The 20338-nt window shown below is 40.4% G+C and overlaps 1 protein-coding gene across 1 annotated transcript in view; it reads left to right on the top strand.

Annotated features, from left to right (window-relative positions):
• The window catches only part of KIF25 (kinesin family member 25), a 51687-nt gene that overhangs the window by 17164 nt on the left and 14185 nt on the right, over window positions 1-20338 (top strand). The window contains exons 6-9 of the mRNA XM_063125668.1: window positions 1935-2023; window positions 4811-4853; window positions 11707-11774; window positions 18386-18460. Coding sequence (XP_062981738.1) covers window positions 1935-2023; window positions 4811-4853; window positions 11707-11774; window positions 18386-18460 — 275 coding nt within the window. The remainder of the gene's footprint in view (window positions 1-1934; window positions 2024-4810; window positions 4854-11706; window positions 11775-18385; window positions 18461-20338) is intronic.

Raw genomic sequence — 20338 nt, 5'->3', positions numbered from 1 at the left:
TAATTAAACCAGAACTCCTGGTTGCTCCAGCAAGTGCGAGAAGCCATAGCTGTATTCTTATTTGAAGCTGTGGGGCTGTTTAAAGAAACTGGAGGGTTATTTGAGTTGCAACCTTATTAAATATAATCTGGCTATAGATACTGTGTGCATATTTATTTTCATTAGCACATCAACTTTCCTGTGCACCGTGCTACCTTTCTTTGAATCAGTTCTGTGTGATTATACTAAGCATGAACGTTACAGTCTTTCAGTGTTTTGGACCAGCTCATAAGAAACTGGTCCAGGTCCGGTTGGGTATGAAGATACTGAAGGCTGTTACGGGCAAGGCCTGGGTTGAACTTAATTTCTCTTTTATCTCCCAGTTGAAGTTTTATCTCATGATTAAATTACATCTCACGCCCTACACACATACTCTTAAAAAAATATCCCAGAGCAGGATTTCACCTTACCTTCCTTAGTCCACCTCTGCATCCCCCTAACTTTCCAGGCATTGTAATCAGATGTGTTCAGTCTTTGGAATCTTGTGGTTGTAATTCAAGTGAGATCAGATCTTTAAGATCCATAGCATTTATTGTAAATGCCTGCCTTTGTTAGCTAATTTGTAAAAATGTTCCCATTTGCTTTTCCAAATGTGCCTTGTGTAGGCTGGCTGATTATTTACCTGCACCCATCTCAAAAATCCCACAAAATAGTTAATGTTGGGCCCTTAAATTGTGGCAAATGAACTCTCACGGCATGTATTAAACTCTGCAATGTACTGCACCTAATGAGGCGCCCCCTAGAGACAGGGGAAAGTTAGAAGGTGCCGCCCAAACAGCTGTGCTGTTCATGTCATGTCAGTGGCGTTTGTTCTGGACTGTCATCCAGAGCCACTGGAAATTGAACTCCCTTTGCATGATAGTAATGCTCCAAGCATTGCTCTTTATATTTCTGACTAAAATTCCATGGTTAAAATCCTGTCTATTCCAAGGAAAGCTTTATTCTGTAACCAGTATAAATTACACACGTTCAAGCAAAAGTGATTATTTGCAGAATTCTGGTTTTTCTAGTCAAAGATGGTAGATGCTAAATGCTATCAGGCCCATGCCGCGTCAGCTTCTGAGATTTCAGGAGATATCACCCGGATATTTTGAGCCCTGTTGGCATACCCTTAAAGAGTGGAAAGGTGCTCTCATTTTTAAAATGAAAGCTGAAATTCTCAGGAGGCTGAATCCTCTGCCTTGTACCAATTTTTCCACTCGTGGAGAGCACCTATAGAATGCACACAGCTTTGCTCATACTGCAGGCATATTTTGCTTTCTGGGAAACGTAATCAATGAAGAACACTAGCGATTGTATGGTATGATGATAACTGAATTGGAGAACGTTTTCTTAAGCTCCGACGACCATCTCCTATCTCTTACCTATCTGTTCTGATCGGTTTGAGGATACTTCAATTAAAATCCATGGGGCTTGCCCCCAAGTAAACTTGATTTTGCTCTGACTTTTATACTGCCTGTTTGGTGCATTCTCTTCCCCTCCTTATTGTTTTATTATGATTTTATTATATTATTATAAATTATTATAAAATATTATGATTTTATTAGAATGTAAGCCTATGCGGCAGGGTCTTGCTATTTATTGTTTTACTCTGTACAGCACCATGTACATTGATGGTGCTATATAAATAAAGAAGAAGAAGAAGAAGAAGAAGAAGAAGAAGAAGAAGAAGTAGTAAACGTGTTTCATATCAGACTGTAAGGCAGCCTTCCCCAACTTGGTGCCCTCCAGATGTTTTGGGACTACAACTCCCATTGGCCATGTTGAATGGGGTTGATGGAAGTTGAACTCCAAACCATCTGGAGGGTACCAGGCTGGGATGGCTGCTGTAAGGTATCCTTGTACATCCTGTTGTTTTTTAAACCGCTACCTATGTTTCTGTGTTGTGTCCACAGGAACTAAGGGGCAATATCAGAGTACACTGCAGAATACGTCCATTGTTACCATTTGATGTTGCTCCTGGAGAGTCAGTCATAGAAGACAGGTGATTTATTTCATGAAAATGGTTTGTTAATTGATACGTTGATGTCTTTCCAGGCAAAGACCTTTTTTTAATTTCCCCAAGATTTTTGTTGTTGTTGTTGTTGTTGATCTGTTTTATTTGAATGTTGTTTTTATAGTATTTGCTGTTTCGAGCTTATTTTATGGTGTTTAAAATATTTTATAGTAAGCTTTCCTGATAATGTATTGAAAGACAGGATATGCATGTTAATTGTTGTCCTTCTGCATGGAAATATTGTTTAGATTCCATTTTTGGCATACAGCTTTCCGCTGTACTATTAATAGATTATGAGGAGGCCCACAGTTTATTCATTCACTTATTTATTTGCAGTATAGCCTCACTACCTAGCAGGAGTGCTCCTGTTCAAGGCTCCAACCAGCCTGACACACCCTCTTCCACATATGTGTGGCTGGCTGGAACCTGGAAGGGGATCACGCAAACCAATTCACTCTTCCTCCCTATTCCCGGCTTTCCATTTTTCTTTTCCAACTGATACTCAGCATTCCATGGTTGCTGTGAGTCGCTGTGCATGCTAAGTCCTCATTACATTGGGTTATTTGAAGAGGAGGGGGTGTCCCCTTTGGGATTTTTTTTTCAAAGTTCATGTTTTTCCATACCTTGGGGGTTCATCCAAGCATACTAATACTTCCCTCTTCTTTCTCAGTAGACCCATTTTGGTTCCAGCGATATTGGCACTCAACCCCCTTAATTTGCGATTACAGGGAATGTTGATACTTACTACTAGTGTCTGTTTATTACCTTTCAACATCCTAGACCTGGAAGATTGGTTGGTCTCTGCCAAGATCAGAGTACAGGGGAGGACAAGGCAGAATCAGGCAGGCCTTTGTGGTTCGCTTCTGATCAGTTTCAGTGAGGATGGAAGTTCCTCTTCGTCCTCCCTTCCTTTACTGAGTTTGACAGATGTTGTGCTTGTTCAGAATAGAGGATGATTTGAGGACAGAAGAGAAAGCTCAGGCTCTTTCGCACTTGCATAATCCTCCCCGTACTCAAAGACTGGCGGGCCACTGGAAACAGTTTTGGGGGTTTTTTTGGAAGGGGGAACAAAATCATTTCCAGGCTGCCTGTTACCGTCCTTGCTTTATCTTCTCAGTGAATCTGTCTGGGTGCGTATAAATCTGTATATTAATGATACTGATATAGGAAAGAGCAGAAAAGTGATGTTGAAGGCAGACATCTCATCCTTTCTAGACCACTGTATAAATGTTTATGTTTGTGTTATGCTGCCCACCAAACTCTCCTACCATATGAGTTTCATCACCTTCAACACTCTTTCACACTATGACATGTATCTAGAGGGCAACATAGATAGCTTAAAGAAAAGAAGAGCCAGTTTTGCTACTACTTTATAATCCAAGGCCTGCTATAATCAGCCCCAATAGAAGAGAAATCCATCCCAGAAAGCTACAAGTGTCCATTTATCTTTGCTTGTGTATGTATTTAAGAAGGATGCCTTCATGGCTAGTTGCTAAGGCATTGTGGGGGGCTATAATACTGCTGCAGTTAGAAATACAATTATAACTAAGACGGAAGCAGTATTATCTAAGCTTTTTATGCCCCGGAGGACCAAGATTGCTTTTTGAGAACCTTCAAGTAGCAGTACATTTACCTGCAAAAATTGCAGTGCAAAGCAGTTTAGTAAGTGCCACACCAAACATCTAAGCCTGCATTTTCCTTAATGTGTTGCATCCACCACCAAATTAAAAGCCATAGGTGGTCCTTCCCAAGCTCAGCCATACATTTCTCAGCCTAGCTTCCTCTTCCCCAGCATTAAAACAAGCAGGCCCACACAAATGCAGCCACACATCCTCCCTTCTCCTCTAATTGAATGTGTCATGCTGTTCTTCAGGCTACTGGTACTTTTGCTAGAGCTGAATTTTATTTTAAGTGTGTAGCTTGGACCTGTATGGGTTTTCTAACATTTGAAAATAGCAGCCATGGAGGAGGAGATTGATCAGGAGCATAGAGGGGGGAAGGAAATGAGTTTTAACCCTTTACTCCCATGGTGCAGTCCTAACAAAACTCTCACCCGAAGTTTCCCTTTGCATCAGGAGTATCCCTCCTGACAAGCTAGTCCCAGAAGCTGGGACCAGCTTCTCAAACAACTTTTAATACAACATGATCAGCAGCTGCCTGAAAGAGTCATGAGAGCGAGAATTCCCTTTAAGCATGTGCAAGCTTAAGAGGGTCTAGAGGGTCTGTTTAGATGCCACTCTCTTTGTTTGTTTATTTTTAACTTCCAACACGTCTCAGCTTTCCTATCATCTGGTGAGGCAGAGACATAGTATTAAGGGCTGCAGGGAATTTTAAAGAAGCCCTATGTCAGGAGTAAAATGAGCTTTGTTTTCACATGGCATGGCATCTGTCCTGTAGTTAACATATCTAGGACCCCAGTCTGAGTTCAAGTCCATTCCTATAGCTTGCTTAGCTTAGTGGCTGATCCAGTCCTGACTGCATCGTTGCCTCCTGTTCCTCATGTTTCCTCTTTTGATGAGCAACAGTAAGAATATGTGTAGGGGAAGAGGAACAAAACAGTATTCCTGTCTAGTTAGAAAGTCAGCATAGCTTCCATAGGCAGAAGTAAGGGTCACACACTTTACCCTGTATTGTGGATGCCATTAAGCCATAATAAAATCAGTGAAGCTTCTTAGACATTTGTTCAGTTGATTATTGGGATCTTCTATCATAGTTTCTGTGATTTAAAAGAACGAAAAAACTGATTCTTCTAATGTATTTTTTTTTCTTTAAAAGGCAGAGAAGCTTTTCAGAAAAAGTGGTGTGTGCAGCTGATGATGTGAGTATCGTTCATAGCTCTTACATTCCAAATCCGGAACAGATTAGCAGGCCAGTTCCCTTGTGGGTTGAGAGTGAGCAGACCATGATGTCGTTGCTTCCCGGGGCTTTCCCTTGTCTTTCAGCTGTTGCCCTGAAGGCTGCCTCAGCCCTGCTTCGAAAGCAAAATGGCTTTGATTTTATCCTGCCCTTTGGCACTTTCAGTCCCTAAAAGGTGTTTTTTCTCATTCCTGTCCCCCTCCTACGCAGGGCACATTGGTTAGTGCTGTTGCTCGCTTAATGAAATCTTGCTCTCATGGCTGTTGAAGAACATAAGATTTGCTTTGATGGATCACAGCAAATTTGCGTCTGGAAAAGCATCTCAAAAGTGGCAAGTTGGATGCTTCCGTGGTAGGGATGGGTAAACGAGGGAACCTCGTTGAAACGCTCCAAGCTTTACTTCAAAGCTCAATTCAGTTTTCTCGCATTCTCATTTGAGACCAGTTTTTCCAGTTTGTTCCAATAGGGGAAAATGTGCCCTTTCCCCCGATTGACTAAAGCATGAAATTGCACACTTTCAGTTGCGCATTTATTAAAGTTGCACATTCTTTAAAGTGTGCATTTTGCAAATGCAAGCACAAGATTGGGAATTTGCAAGCATTTTCAGAGAACCAGTGTTCCTGTTTCAGGTTGTTAATAGGGAATTTTCAAGCAATTTGTGAACTGAACTGAAATCCCCGTGCATCCCTATTCCAGGCAGCCCACAAGAAAGGCCTGATAGGAACTACTACCTTCCCAACACATGTGTTGCCCCAAGCAACTGCTCTTCCTTTGCTAAGCCTGTTTTCTGTCTCCCTATTTTATTCTCCCACTTCAGTTCCCCACCACCTTTTTTCTTTTCTTTTTATTTTATTCTACTCCTCTTCATCACCTTGCTTGGTTCACTCTCTCCTTGCTCCTTCTCAAGGTATCTTATTTGGGTTTCTCTCTCCACCCTCTGTGAATAATAATACTAATAATAACTTTATTTCTTACTCGCCTCTCCCTCTGGATTCAGGCGGGGAACAGCATTAACTACAATATAATACATAACACTAGTTAAAAGAGCATATAAAACCAATTCAATATTAAAATAACAATCACAACATCTGAACATTCTTAGGTTTAGAATTCATAATTTAAAATTCATAGGGATTCAGCAAGCAGCACACAGGCACCGTGCAAAGCTCAGTCTCTACCACCTGCCCATGCTGCTGCTGTGCCCCTTCCCTTTGGGGCAGACTGGGCTGACACTGGGGTGGTAGTGGTTTGGCTGTAGACGAGGCGACTACAGTGAGACTGCAGGCGAGCCAGTGCTGTTGCAACCGGTGGCGGCTATAAACCCCGCTAGATGGGCCTGCCTAGTGCTTCCTCCTTGCCGCCATTTCAAGTTTCATCCACTGCAAGCGGACAGGTGCCATCCACATTCTCTCTCCTGCACAGCTCCCTGGGTAATGACGGCAGGAAGTAATGGCCATTCCGCCCTCCTTGCATATTCAGTCGATTGGCCCATAGATAGGTATGAGTGTAATAATGCAATTAATCAGGCACAAGATTTTGATTGAGTTGAGATTGTTCATTGATTTGATTTTGCCATTTGCAGTGCAATCCTATACGTATGTACTTAGAAGCAAGTTCCACTGAGTTCAGTGGTCCTTATTCCTTAGAAAGGATCCTGCAGTGTTCCTGGGAAACGTGTTGCACTAGCAAGCGGGTTTGACGTTGTGAAAGTGTTGGTTTCTGCTTGTGCAACATAAATGGCGCTAGCGGCACGACTGTTGGCTCCTTCCTTAAGTGTGCTTAGGATTGCAGCTCTAACATTGATGCATAGGGGCAGTGGCTGTACAATATTTTGGGCTTGTAAAGAGCCAGGTATGGTCAACTCAGTTATATATATTTTTCTAATTCATTTGCCTGACTGGGAATACAATGTGATTTTTGGCACTGACAGTGGGCTTTTGTTGGTTTATATTAATAATTATTTTCAAGTGTATTAATAAGCAAAAGATTTTGTTTGTCCCTGCAGTAACTGTGAGACAAGTCACTTTAATTCTGATTTTTCTGCTAGACCAAGACGGAGAGGGTTACGTATTTATTTATTTCATTTTTATACCGCCCAATAGCTGAAGCTCTCTGGGCGGTTTACAAAAATTAAAACCATTAAAAACCATTCAAAATATAAAACAAACAGTATAAAAGCATAATATAAAATACAATATAAAAACACAAAGATATAGGGCTGTATACGCATCACTTAGTTGAGCAAGAACTTCCCAAGTTTAAATCCCTCATTCTACTAAATTGCATGGCCAAGCAATAGCAGATAGACTCTGATAATGGAATTTCTTTTGTTGTCCTGTTAATCTGCCTGAACTTGCTTTTCCAATGCTGTGCTATGTATATCAGGATAGAGATATGGTATATAAAGAGTTAAACACAGCCTGGCTTTCAGGTCCATTATAGGAACCTGGTTTAAATCCGTCAGGCCAGAGGAGCTTGAAAGGCTGAGCTGTAAATCCAGATGGCATTCCTGCATTAATTAAGCCTGTTACCAAGAAATAAAATTTGAAAGGCATGACGCGGTGATCTAAGATGGCTGCTTTAATCCAGGTTTTACTGTTTAATTTTTTTGGCTGCTATGGTGTTCAGTCAGATGCTCCATGTTATTTACACTTTGTGTAGGTGTGCAGCCAATTTTCCTTTTATGGAAGGATTTAAAATGTAGCAGAAGGCCACCATTGTGTACATATGTACATGTGGTACATGAGTACCACATGTACATATGTAGCTGCCTTATACTAACCCAGTTTGCACGATCACTGTGGCTTGTTTAAGCCATTTGCCTAACATGATTCTCGCACGTAAGAACTTTAAGCCAAAGGGGAAGTCTAAATGATTTGTGTTTACCTCTTTTATTTATTTACTAGCCGATATGCCTGGTGTTCCTCAGGTCCGTGAATACTGTTTATAACATTTATTTGATATATAATAAATTTCTATGCAACTTATTCGTCTTTAGATTGGTTGTATTTATATTTATTTATTTATTTATTTATTGCATTTCTATACCACCCAATAGCCGAAGCTCTCTTTAGTTTGGTTGAGTTAGTAAATTGTTTTGTTAAAATAAATGGAAAATTGTGTTAATAAGAACTGTATTTTAAATTTGAGTTTCTTGATAAACCACATTTTTTGTTTTACCTGAAAAGCCTACAACTCCCATCATGCCTTGGCCAGAGCAGCTGTCTAAACTTCAAAAACAATTAGAACACACAACACCTATTCTACCAGCTAAAAAAAGATGCAAACCTAAAAATATGTTTTCAAAATATTTATTTGTTTATTTATTTATTACATTTCTATACCGCCCATAGCCGGAGCTCTCTGGGCGGTTCACAAAAATATACCAGGCATTGCCCAGCTATCTGAATAACGTATAGTAGGGAAGCGGATCCACCATCTTTTGGTGCTGGTGGCATTATGCCACTGCTATGGAGCCACATAGATGATAAAGCAATTTTCAATATCTCCAGCTGAAGAAATTTTATTTATGGAATGTCCTGAAGGAATAATAGCAATTTGTACTGGTCCTGACCATGAGTCACAGTTTGGTGGCAAGAGAAGACTCTTTGGAGTTCCACCCATGGCATGCTTGGAGTTGTAGGCATAAGCCTTAGTTTTTTACTAAATTCTTAAAATATTTTAAATCCATAATTCCATGTTTTATGGTCCGGCCATAACAATGGGGTTACTTGGAAACCCACCCACCCTAATCTTGACTACCCACCTCACAACTTTTAGCAAAAACCAAATCAAGGGTATGCCCTGCTTCATGTGTTGGGTCGATGACAAGCTGAGACAGCCCCATGGTTGTCATGGAGGTTATGAAGTTCCGAGCTGCAGCAGCAGAGACAGCCTCAGCATGGAAGCTGAAGTCACCCAGAACCACCATCCTGGGTTTATTTCTTTTATTTATTTACAATATTTATATACTACTTCCCATTCAAATTTTTGGAGCGGTGTATAAGGTAAAATAAAATAAAAACACAGAATAAAACACTGTGTCAGGTCAACCCCACCCAGCTCCTACACCCAAGTCTCAGTAATGCATGCCAGGTCAGCCTTCTCATCCATGATTAAATGCTTGCTCTGTACAGTGCAAAGGGGGAATTTGAGTGTCTTCCTAGGTGAGAAGTAGTACAGACTCCAGATGCAGAAACTGTCTCCGTGTGATGCATGAAAAGAACCACAACTTATTTGTGCTTCCCTTTTTTTCGCTCCATGAAATAGTTAAATATTGAAAAGATTTTTATACTGCCCTTCACTTAAAAGTTTCACGGCATGGTTTACAAATTCAGAACATCTCATTGTTGGGAAATGAATGTGGTTATGAGGGTTGGCTAGAAGAGTTAAATAGGAAATGAGCTAATAGGATAGGTTATAATGGAAGTAGAATAAAATTTGCTGTGGGCTTTTCTTTTTGGTGATTTATTCCATTTAATTTTTAATGGACATGGTTGAAAGGTCATTGTGAGTGAACCTGAGAACTGTAACTACATTCACATTATCAGCCTACACATTAAGAATATATGTAAGACTTAACCAGCCAGCATGCGAACTGAGTGGACACTCAAATAGGATCTCAAAAAGGTGTAGTATAACTTCACCTCCTTACAGGAGTTCTTTTGTCCAGAGTTCTTTTGTCCAGAGTGTCCAGGACACTCCATTCTCTTCTTCCCAGCCCTGGTTTTCTTTTTATGCAATTTTTCCCCCCAACTGGAGTTCAAAATGCTGAACATGCTCAGTCCTCATTGGGCTGTCTGGGACAGGTTGCTCCTTAGGTCTTTAAAAAAGACATTCTGCATATTTCAGGATTCCACCAAGAAGACCAAGATCTCCCAGTGGACCTGTTTTGGCACTCATCACCTGAGTTTTCTATAAGTTTATATATGGCTTGTATTTTGAATTTTGTGTGCCAATAACCTGATTTTGGCACTGACCAAGCAGAAGATTCTGCTTTTTGACCAGCTACTGAAATAAAATATGATAGCCTACACGAGCCTTCCCCAACTAGGCTTGAAAAGCATGGGAAAATTCAGGGCATCAGACTGGAGGGCTTGCTCAGACCCAACTGTAGCCACAACTCAGCTATCAGTGAGCTAATTTATTGTTGAAAGAAGGCAGGATATATTCCAGTGGTGAATTCTGGCATAGCCCTGCCCACATTCAGCATTTTTTTTTAGAACAGCAGTTGCTACAAAGCTTCAAATGGCATGTGATTTGAAAACAACATAATTGGAACAAAATTACTTCAGTTTTGGGGAGGTCTGAAAGCTGTTGAAAGATTGTGGTAAATAAAATTAGAAGTTATTTTCAGTCTGTTTATTTAGGGATTCTTGTCTTTAAATTTGCCAGAGGAGCAAGTTATCTCCCCACCCCCTTAGAGTTTTGTAAATCTTGGCATGAGAACTATCGCTTCAGTTCCAACATCTAAAAAAGGTTTATGTTTTTATTGCAAGTAAAGCACGGTATTTTATTTCAATGTTTGAGCTCATTCATCCTGATAAAGCCTAGGAATCTTTTTCATATGGATGTTTTTGGCTACTGATATTGGAAGTATGAGAGAGTAGTTATTGCCATGGCAATGCCTTGCTTGAAGAGTTAACCCAACAATTGCCTATGGTTTATTGTTGAGATGATGATGATGATGATGATGATGATGATGATGATGATGATGATGATCCACACCATCATCCAGAAAGCAGTCATAATTAAAACATGCTCAATTGTCAGGAAATTCCTGAATCTGTAAAAGACAGCATGACTTGGCAATGCCCGTCATGTCCATCTAAAAAAACAGCCATGAGCGAGAAAGAGACAACAACAACAACAACAACAACAATAATAATAATAATAATAATATTTCTTACCCACCTCTCCCTCTGGATCTCTTAACTCTTAAAACAATCCAGAATTTCTGAGTTTGAATGTCTCAAAACAACCCAGGATTGTTCTGTGTTTAGGAGCCTAAATAATAAGTTCACTGTAGCCCCACCCCTCCAGACTGCAACATTGTGAAACCATGTATGGAGGACAGGATATGTCTACATAGATTTAGCAATATAGGATTGTTCCTGGGTTTTTGTTTAAAATCTGAAATGGTTTTCACAGAGTGCTTCTCCTCAGCAATTCCTGGGTTAAACAATCCAGGATCTACTGTTGTGACCTGTAAATTGGGTGTCATTTGCTCTTCCCTCACTTGAGTCTAAGCATTCTTTATTCTTCTCTCTAGCTCAGGAGAGGGCAAATATCAAGCTTGCAGGATCTCCTTTGTGTTGCTAGAACCCCAGGTTCTACCTACTGGTGTTTTATTCGGGGCACCTGAAGTGAGCTGAGCTCACAGTGGAAGACACACAAAAAGCCATTCCTGGTTACCCTATGTTATCTTCATTCCAGCAGTGTGTGTGTGTGTGTGTGTGTGTGTGTGTGTGTAATTTTGTTGTTCTGTTGTTAAAACAATTAGAGTTCAGAAATCCTTGCCCACCCCTGCTCTAACTGATATTCATATTTCTGGTGGAGATATAAGGAGGGTATAGACGGATTTCATGCAGCTCTCTGTGTGTGGCAGCCTAAATGATCAGTTAAGTGCACCCCCACCCCTCCAGACTGCAACATTATGGAACCATGTATTGAAGACAGGATATGTCTACATGGCTTTTGCAATTTGGAAGTTCTTAGAAGTCCTTCTTTGTGGTGAACCTTTAAGCATACATTTTCTTTTTATTTAGGTTTTAATAATATATGTTTTAATTCTTACCACTCTTGTTTTCTGTTAGGAAACCGTCTTTGTAAAATGCAGCCGTCCTGGTCATGCTTTGATAAACAAGACGTTCCAGTATGAAAGGTGGGTGGTCTTGAGAACCGATGTGGTTTGGGCTTTTTTTTAAAAAAATGAATTTGTAATGGGCTTCGATAATGGGTCTCTTACCATTCCAAAGGCTCCTGCATTTGCAACATCCTCTTGAATCTTCAAGACTTTTTAAAAGACAAAATGGAATTCCAAGTTCCTTCTGCGGTAAAACCAAATTGTTTTATTCCACTCTATTTCAAAGTATTATGTCTAGCCAGCCTCTTGAATTCTAGAGCAAGGGTGGAAAACCTAAATCACACACACACACACACAGGTATCCCCAGAAGGCACACCATTTCCCCCAGTCCCTTCCTTCCAGCTACTAATCCTTTGGTGGCTTCTTGGCTTTTTCCCCATTCTAAAAGATTGAAATGCCTCTCTTCGGTCTTAATTACTGCCAGTAAGAGCTTTGAGCTAAAATAAATGGATATTTTTAGTCTTTTGACCCTGTTCTCTTTGCCTTTGCCCCTACCCACCACTGGAAAGCAGCCCCTGACAGCTTCTCCAAAATGTATTTTGGCTCTTAAGCGGAAAAACGTTCTTGCACCCCTGACCTGAGTATAATTTTTAAATACGTACGAGTGTCAACTTCAGAGTTAATCTGGTGCTCTGATAATGTTTGATGGAGAAACATCTCACAATAGTGTGCGATATGTTTCCCCAGGCTATAATCCTGTGCCACTGGGGTGTATGTTATGACTCTTGCAGCCACATAGGGGCCTGTGATCAGATGTGTGGATTTTAAGAACAATGTGATTCCAGAAACAGAATAAGTGACCAATTGATTGAGGTGTGAGGCCGACAACCAAACAGAACAAACATTTTATCTCATCTCAGTAAGCTTCTTTTAAAGATGAAAGCTTTCATCCTCCTTTACCAATAAATGACCTAACAAAAGCTGTCACTTAAGCTGCCTGTTCTATATCTCTTATCTTCTGGGACCAACGGAAAAGATTCCCGTGCCAAAGACATGTTGCCTTGGAATAGGAGGACACAGCTATACTTCCAAATGTAGACTAGTAGCAAGTATTCCTGTCAGGAGCAGAGCCTCTCCTCATCAGTTCATACTAAGGAAGTAATAGAGAAAACTATCACCAGTTCACATGTTGATACAACCTTTATAGAACACTCCAGATGTGTGGCAATGTATCTTTAGATACCCACTCCTCCAAAAGAGGAAAGTTAAAATGGCAAATTCCCTGAAAGAATGTAGCTCTTGGAAGTGTGTTTTTCAGTCTCCCTGCACAGATTATTCTTATAAATAGTAGAGCATATGGTTCTTATGAACTTCAAATGTTTATTTTTTTAGCAACTTTTTTTTTATGGAACTAATAAATGTCAAAATACCCGATTCTATTTCAGAAAAAAACATCCCTCTAGTTTTTCAGTATTTTATGCTTTTTAAGATACTTTTGCCAGTGAGATTGTCAAGTTCTTTTTTAAAAAAATAATAAGCTTTTAATTTTCAGGATAAAATTAACATTCAAAAGCATGTGGCTGGAAAAGGAAGGGGGGACATCTGTCATCTTGCATGGACAATTCCTTTGGGAGTGCCTTGATTTCATTATCTGTCTGGTGTAGGAAAACAGATCTGAAGTTAATTGGAACAAAATGAAGTCAGTATGCCTTTTTGTATCCCATCTGGATACCAGTCAGATCCTTAATGTAGGAAGGTTGTATTATTATTATTATTATTATTATTATTATTATTATTATTATTATTATATTTTATAATACTACTATTCTGCTTAATGTATTGGAATCCCTAAGTGGTTGACATTAAAATACAGCATAACAAGATGATAATAAATGAAAACAGTTAAAATGATTAAAACATTGCATCATCATGACAATAAAACACGGTGACGAGGGAGCCCCTCCCACCAGGCCACAGAAAGCCTCTATGAATAGGTGTGTTTTCAAGAGGCGTTTATAACTTGCTACACTTTCTGCCTCTCAAATCACACCTGAGAGAGTGTTCCAAATACTATCTACTTGTCTTTAAGATGGTAACTGAGATTTATTTTATTCAATGAAAAATAATTACAATTTTTGTAAAGGAAATCCCACCCTCTTAAATATTGCAAGAACACTAATTAACATCTGCTGCTGCTATTAGGTTGAGTTTTAGGTGTTAACTGGCATTATCACTTGATTTTCTGAACCTGTGAAATTATTAGCAAAGAGCAACTCCCACAGACCATTTGTTCTCATCACCATAGGCAGCTACCTAATAATAGGATGGTGAAAAATGACCTTTTTGTTCCAGCTTGAGATTCCTTCCCCAGGTCACCTCATAGTGAGATCAACATGGAAGTGGGTCATGGGGAAAATCAAACACACTTTAGGATCATAGGCCAACAAACCTCTGAAGTTGTGTTGGTCCACAGTCTGAATGCATATTGGACCATTTCCAGGACAATGTGGCTCTCATTGTTTAGGCAACTGAAAGAAACCGCCCGCCGCCCTCCATATTATAGGACTAAAATATTCATGCATACCCCATGGAAGGCAAGCTTGACAGTGATGAGCTTATTAGAAAGAAGAATTAGTGGTGGTCTCATTATATAAAGCCAATTAGAACATAAGCATCTCTGTCCATTACATCAAGCACTAGCATACTGATCCGTGTACATCTTGCAGATCTTAGCAAAAGTACTATCTGGGTCATAAACAATGATATCTAACCTTAGGCTTCTAAGGAATTTCTTTATAGCCCCAGGATACCTTCCAAAATGCCAGAAGTGTGTAAACACCACAGCACAGATGTTAAAACTGAAGCTAGAAATCAAGTAATATACTTCTGTATGCAGACAGAAAAATAAAAACAATAAGGGGAAAACTGAATGAAACATGTTGACAACTTACATCTGGGTGAGTAAGGATATGATTACATTATATACGTATGTGGATCCATTATGATGAAAAATCAGGTAATGGTGTTTAGGATTGCAGAGGAATGGGTTGTTTTTTTCCCCTTTACAGTGCTGCCTAATTCTATTGTGTCTAGTAATCTCAGGATACTAGGTACTGGGAGTATAGGATTACTTACACAACTTGGAGGGTATTGCAAACAGGAGGGCCTAACTGTCAATTACAACAAGACTAAGGTGGTGGTATTTGCTAAGAGAGACGTTCATCATAGATGGATCTTAGATGGACAAGTTATCGAGCAGACACGTTCTTTCAAATACCTGGGTCTTCACTTTTTGGAGAACACCCTGTGGCATGCCCACATTGGGCCCTATTAAAAAGCTGTATTATACAAAGGAACGCCACTTAGTCGAACCCACGGTAAAGGTCTATGTTGCCAAAATAATAGCACATCTTTTGTACGGTGCACCCATATGGGGTGCCTACTACAAAAATGAATTAGAACCTATTCAGAATAGCTTTCTACGCACTCTCTTGGCAGTGGCACATAATATGCCTGGAGCACTATTAAGAACAGAAATAGGCATCCCCTCCCTGAGAGCTCGTGTACATAAATCTGTCATTCTTTATATGAAAAAGCTCTGCCTGATGCCTGAGCAACACCTAGCAAAAATGTGCTTTTTGGACCTACAGGATAGGGAAGGATGGGTTAAAGTCTGGTAGAAGTCTGATGTCATCCTATTCATCTCTCTCAGTCACAACCTTACACGCCCTACCTGTTCGCCAAATCTGTGATATAATATTCAGTAATGATATTGGGATCGACCTTGAACAGGTTAGGAAATGTAAGTTGGCCATCTGGTATCCTAAGTTCAAGCAGGACCACAAAATGGCTTCATATCTCAAGGAATTAACCTTTTTCCCTGTCAGGCGAGCGTTCACGCAATTAAGATTTCAACAGATGCCTACAGAACTCCTGAAGGGGAGATATGGTAGCTGTCCCGTAAATGAACGTTTATGCATATGTGGAGCAGGCCAAGTTGAGGACTTGGCTCATTATGTTCTTCACTGCCACCTTTATAAATCACCACGGACCAAATTCATCCTCCCCTTTCTAAACTTCCTTGAAGGCCACATGGAAGAGTTCAAAATCAGGTGGTTGCTGGCAGACACAGACAACTTTGTAAGCTACAGGGTGGCCCTATTTGCCCTAGCAGTATTAAAGTTAAGGAGAGCTTTTGTGGCAGGTCTGGATTCTGACCTTGGGTAAGGCAGACAATAACACAAAGAGTATGGCATTGATTTAAGATAACGTGTTTTATTGCTGCTCTATTTTGCTTAATGTGTTAACTTGTCCTACCGTTTCAACAGTTTTAATCAGATTAATGTTTTAATGTTTTTAATGTTTAAATGTTTTAATGTTTTATGATGTTGTGATGGCCATTGGCTACAAACAATAAAACAATGAATGAATGAATGAATGAATGAGTATAGGAGGGCAGAAGAGGCAACATGGAAGGACAGGGTTGATGGAGTGATCTGGTTAGGGGGCTGGCAACAGACTACTGCTTGTATATTACAAAATAAAGAAGTGCTTGGTGTTATTCCTGGTGGTGGAAGTGGGAGGGGATTAAGCATTAAAGTATTTCTAGCACCAATCTTGTGGTGTGACTCATTTGGTATAAGTGCTGGCAGAAGATGAGAGGTGTCTAGAAAAGTGATAGCATAGGCTACATGCGAAGTACTTTAATATTGTGAACCGCTGAGGGATTTTACTATATTCACCGGTATAGAAATGTTACAAATAAATAAAAACTTCAGGGTTCAGTTTCGTTTTCCTGCCTAGTTGCTTCTTAATTACATTACTTTCTAATACTTCTTAAATACTGTTGATACAGTTGTAACTGAGGATCCCTTTACTGTGGTTAGCCCGGCTTCATCATTTATTCAGACAGTAACAACCTGCTATTGGGATGCATGGACTCCTTTAAAATCCAGGCTGGAAATAAAGATGTTGACCTAGCTGTGACGACACAACAGCCCACCAGCTGTTAGTTAACTCTCAGGGTGCCACGGCATGTACCGTCTGCCCTTATGAATATGTCAAATGTTTTGGCCAACAACTCCCAGTACTTCTCACCATTGCCTATGCTGGGTAGGGCTGATGGGAGTTGTAAGACAAAAGACCTGTAGGGCCGCAAGTTGGCTATCGCTGACATAAAGGATTTGGTTTGCATTCTGGGAGTGCTTATTGCTCTAACGTTGCCGTTAGAGGTTCAAGTGGCTGCTTCAGACTGAAGCACCTTTTTAGCAGCTTCAGCTGATATGCCTGTTGTGACATAACCTGGACAGAGATCGCTTGGCTACAACTTACCATAAGAACATAAGAAGAGCCATGCAGGATCAGACGGAGGGTCCATCTAGTCCAGCAGTCAGTTCATACAGTGGCCAACCAGCTGTTGACCAGAAACCCTTAAGCTGGACACGAATGCATCAGCACCATCCTGGCCATGTTCCCCAGCAACTGGTGCACATAGACATTACTGCCTCTGTTATTGGAGGTAGCACATAGCCATCAGGACTAGTAACGATGCTCTCATAACCTTCTGTTTAGATTATTACAATGCATTAAAGGTGGGACTGCCTTTTTTAAAAAAATAAAAATAAAAAATAAAGGTTCAGAAACTGCAATTGGTCCCAAATAGGGCCACAAGATTATTGACTGGGACTGGACCATTTGACCATATTATCTTTGTGAGCTGACTGCCTTCCAGTCTATGTACAGGCCCATTTTAAAATGCTGGTATTAAACTTAATGGCTTGGAACCAGATTACCTGAAATACCTCTTTCTCCCATAATTGTACTTTAAGATCACCTTCAGAGGCCCCTCTCCAAGTACCCTCTCTAATAAGGTGAAGCAGGCAACATCCAGTGAGAGGCACCCTGGTAGCAGCCTCAGTAGCCTTCCTCGAAAAGTTTTAATTAAATTGTTTTTATTCTAAATTATTTTAAGCTGCCCTGAGAACTTTATGCTATTGGGCAAAATACAAACATATTTTAAAAAAACAACATAATTTCAAATCCCCGTTAAGTGATTAATGTCAGTGCCAACATAATGCTCAAACCATGGCTACAGATAGGTGGGAGGCAGGAAGTTTCTCAAGAGAGGTGAGATCTTAACCATAGTTTAAAAATTCACTCTGTTATCTGTACATGAGTGTCAATTTTGTGGTATTTTTTCCTATAAGGGCAAACATCTAACTTGGAATTTTGTTCTATTTGTTTCTTTCTCTAAAAAATGCACTTTGTCCATTTTAGTCTGAAGGAAAGCTGTATAAGCTCAAAGGCTCACTCCTTGGCACTTCTACCAACACATTTAGTCCAATAAAACATCTCTGTTTAACCTAGTCTGTGTCTCTAGAAATAGCTAGAATTTGACGAGGACCTACAGGTTTGGCAGCGTTCAGAACACTTTAAATTCTTTGCATCTTGCCATCAAAACAGAGTTGTGACTCAACTCTCACTTTGTTTAATTTCCTGATATCTAAACCAGGCTCAGCATAGGCATGAGTAATTCCCTTCCTTAGATCTTACTGCTTCTGAAGAAAATAAGTAATTAATACAAAGATGTCGATGAGTAATGTTTTGTCTTTTGTTCTTGTTGTTTATTCATTGTAAACATTTATAGAACATTTTCCCGCAATGACAGAATCATATTTTCCCACTACAGAGTTTACAGCACTGCTGATTCACAAGTGACAGTGTTTGCAGATGTATCCCCTTTGCTAACTTCTCTGTTGGATGGGTGAGTTGAATAGTGAAAGCAAATACTTCTGGTGGGATAATAGCAATCTCAAGTGGGGTGGGTCGGGGGAGACTGTTTCTTTAAAACATAACACACCACAAAACCTACTAAGAACACATTACACCTCCTGCAGAAGTAGGAGTCTTTTATCCTGGATGATAGTATGGCACTTTAAAAACTATTGTGAATTAAAGACCATACGCAGGAACAAGACCATAGTAATACAGTGACCGCTAGTAGGAATCATTATAGCAATGTTGCCTCTTTCTGTTAGCATTTAAAAAATGTTGCATCTTGTGATGGGGAGGAAACAAGAAGGTATTCACTATTCTTCTGCAGATTCAGATTCCCCCGTTCCCCATACAAATAATCAGGCTTTCTACCAACTCCAGTGCAATTGGTGTGCATCTTTTGCCTTAAACCAGCTTCTGTTTAAAATTCCGGCCCTGAAACATGACTTTTTCTCAGCCCTACAGGAAATGTTCTGTTGTTAGAAACAAAAATACTTCGTGCCTTTTCGGGATACACTATTTAAACAAAAGCAGATTGTGGGTCTGGAAAAGATGAGCTCCCTGTACCGTCCGTGTTTTTGATCAGCCTTCCTTCTATAAAATATGGAACAGACACAACATTTTGACTTTGCAGTTACCTGCCCCTTCTGTAGTATGAGAGACTAAAGGCCTATTCAGGCATTCCCTTTCTGGTTATGCTCAATATGTGGAGAGAGAGAGTGCACTAGCCCCAGCCCGCTCCTTTGTTGCGTGTGTTGCCATCAACACGCAGGGAGTGCCTGTCTGAAGAGGAGAGCTTCCTCTCTCTCTCAATCTCTCTCTCTCTCTCTCTTTCTCTCTCTCTCTCTGTGTGTGTGTGTGTGTGTGTGTGTGTGTGTGTGTAGGCACTTCACACAAGCCAGAAAGCTGAAAACCTTACAAAAACATTGGTGAATGTCTCCTCACTAGAAATGTAAGCCAAACTAGGTGTACTTGAAGGCTGGCATCATATACTAGACAATCACCAGCAGCTCACCCATTTGGACTATAGTTGCGTTGGGTGTGGCGGCTCCTTCCAGATCTTCAATTAAATCTTGGCTTCCTCCCTCTTCTACCAAATACAAATGTAGGCAGCAATCATTCCCAAGCCAGTCCAAATGAACAATGGAGCATACTAGGCATCACTTTTTTCTTTCCTTTCCCCCCTTCAAATACTGTCTAGCCTCCTTGACAGCAGAGAAGACCATGAGTATTCTGTGGAATCTGTTTAGTGAACCTTCAGAAATATTGAGTCTTGGTCTGCAATGCGCTGCACAGTTTCTTGTCCTTTTCCCATGCCTGGATCTTCCAGTGAGGCTGCTTGTGTTATTTTATCTGAATAGTCATGTGGTCTTCCCCCCCCCCCCTGCGCAATATGCTGTTATGCTCTTCAGCTGTGTCAGTGGGCTTCCTAGAACACTGCCAGGAGGTGTCTAAAGAGGCAAGCCCATTAAATGCTTAGCTGGGCCTTGCAATTTGGGTTGAATGCATATCTGTAATGCAGTTCTGCTAAAAGACTAACTCCACTCGGCCTTCCCTCCCTCAGCAATGACCAAGTTGCAACCATTTTGTCAGGCTGCAGCAGAGGGAAATGGGAAGCAGGGCCATTCTATCAGTTTTACCGAAAGGCCAGCTCCATCATGTGCCTCCTCTCTATGGACTGTCTCCATACCAGCTTATCATTCATTATAAGAACTACTATTTAATCCATGTCTGCCTTTTTCCCTCTTCCCTCCCCATCCCTTTTCCCTTTTGCATTGCGGCAGTTTGGATGTATGCAGGGAGGACTGCCGGCAGGGACTGTCTTGTTTTTATTGAACTCATGTTAACCATGCTGGGCGTCTTTTCA

Source organism: Elgaria multicarinata, chromosome 4 (assembly GCF_023053635.1).
Source record: "Elgaria multicarinata webbii isolate HBS135686 ecotype San Diego chromosome 4, rElgMul1.1.pri, whole genome shotgun sequence".
Lineage (NCBI taxonomy): Eukaryota > Metazoa > Chordata > Lepidosauria > Squamata > Anguidae > Elgaria > Elgaria multicarinata.
The sequence above is the reverse complement of the archived record's forward strand: the minus strand, read 5'-3'. Positions and strand labels throughout refer to the sequence as shown.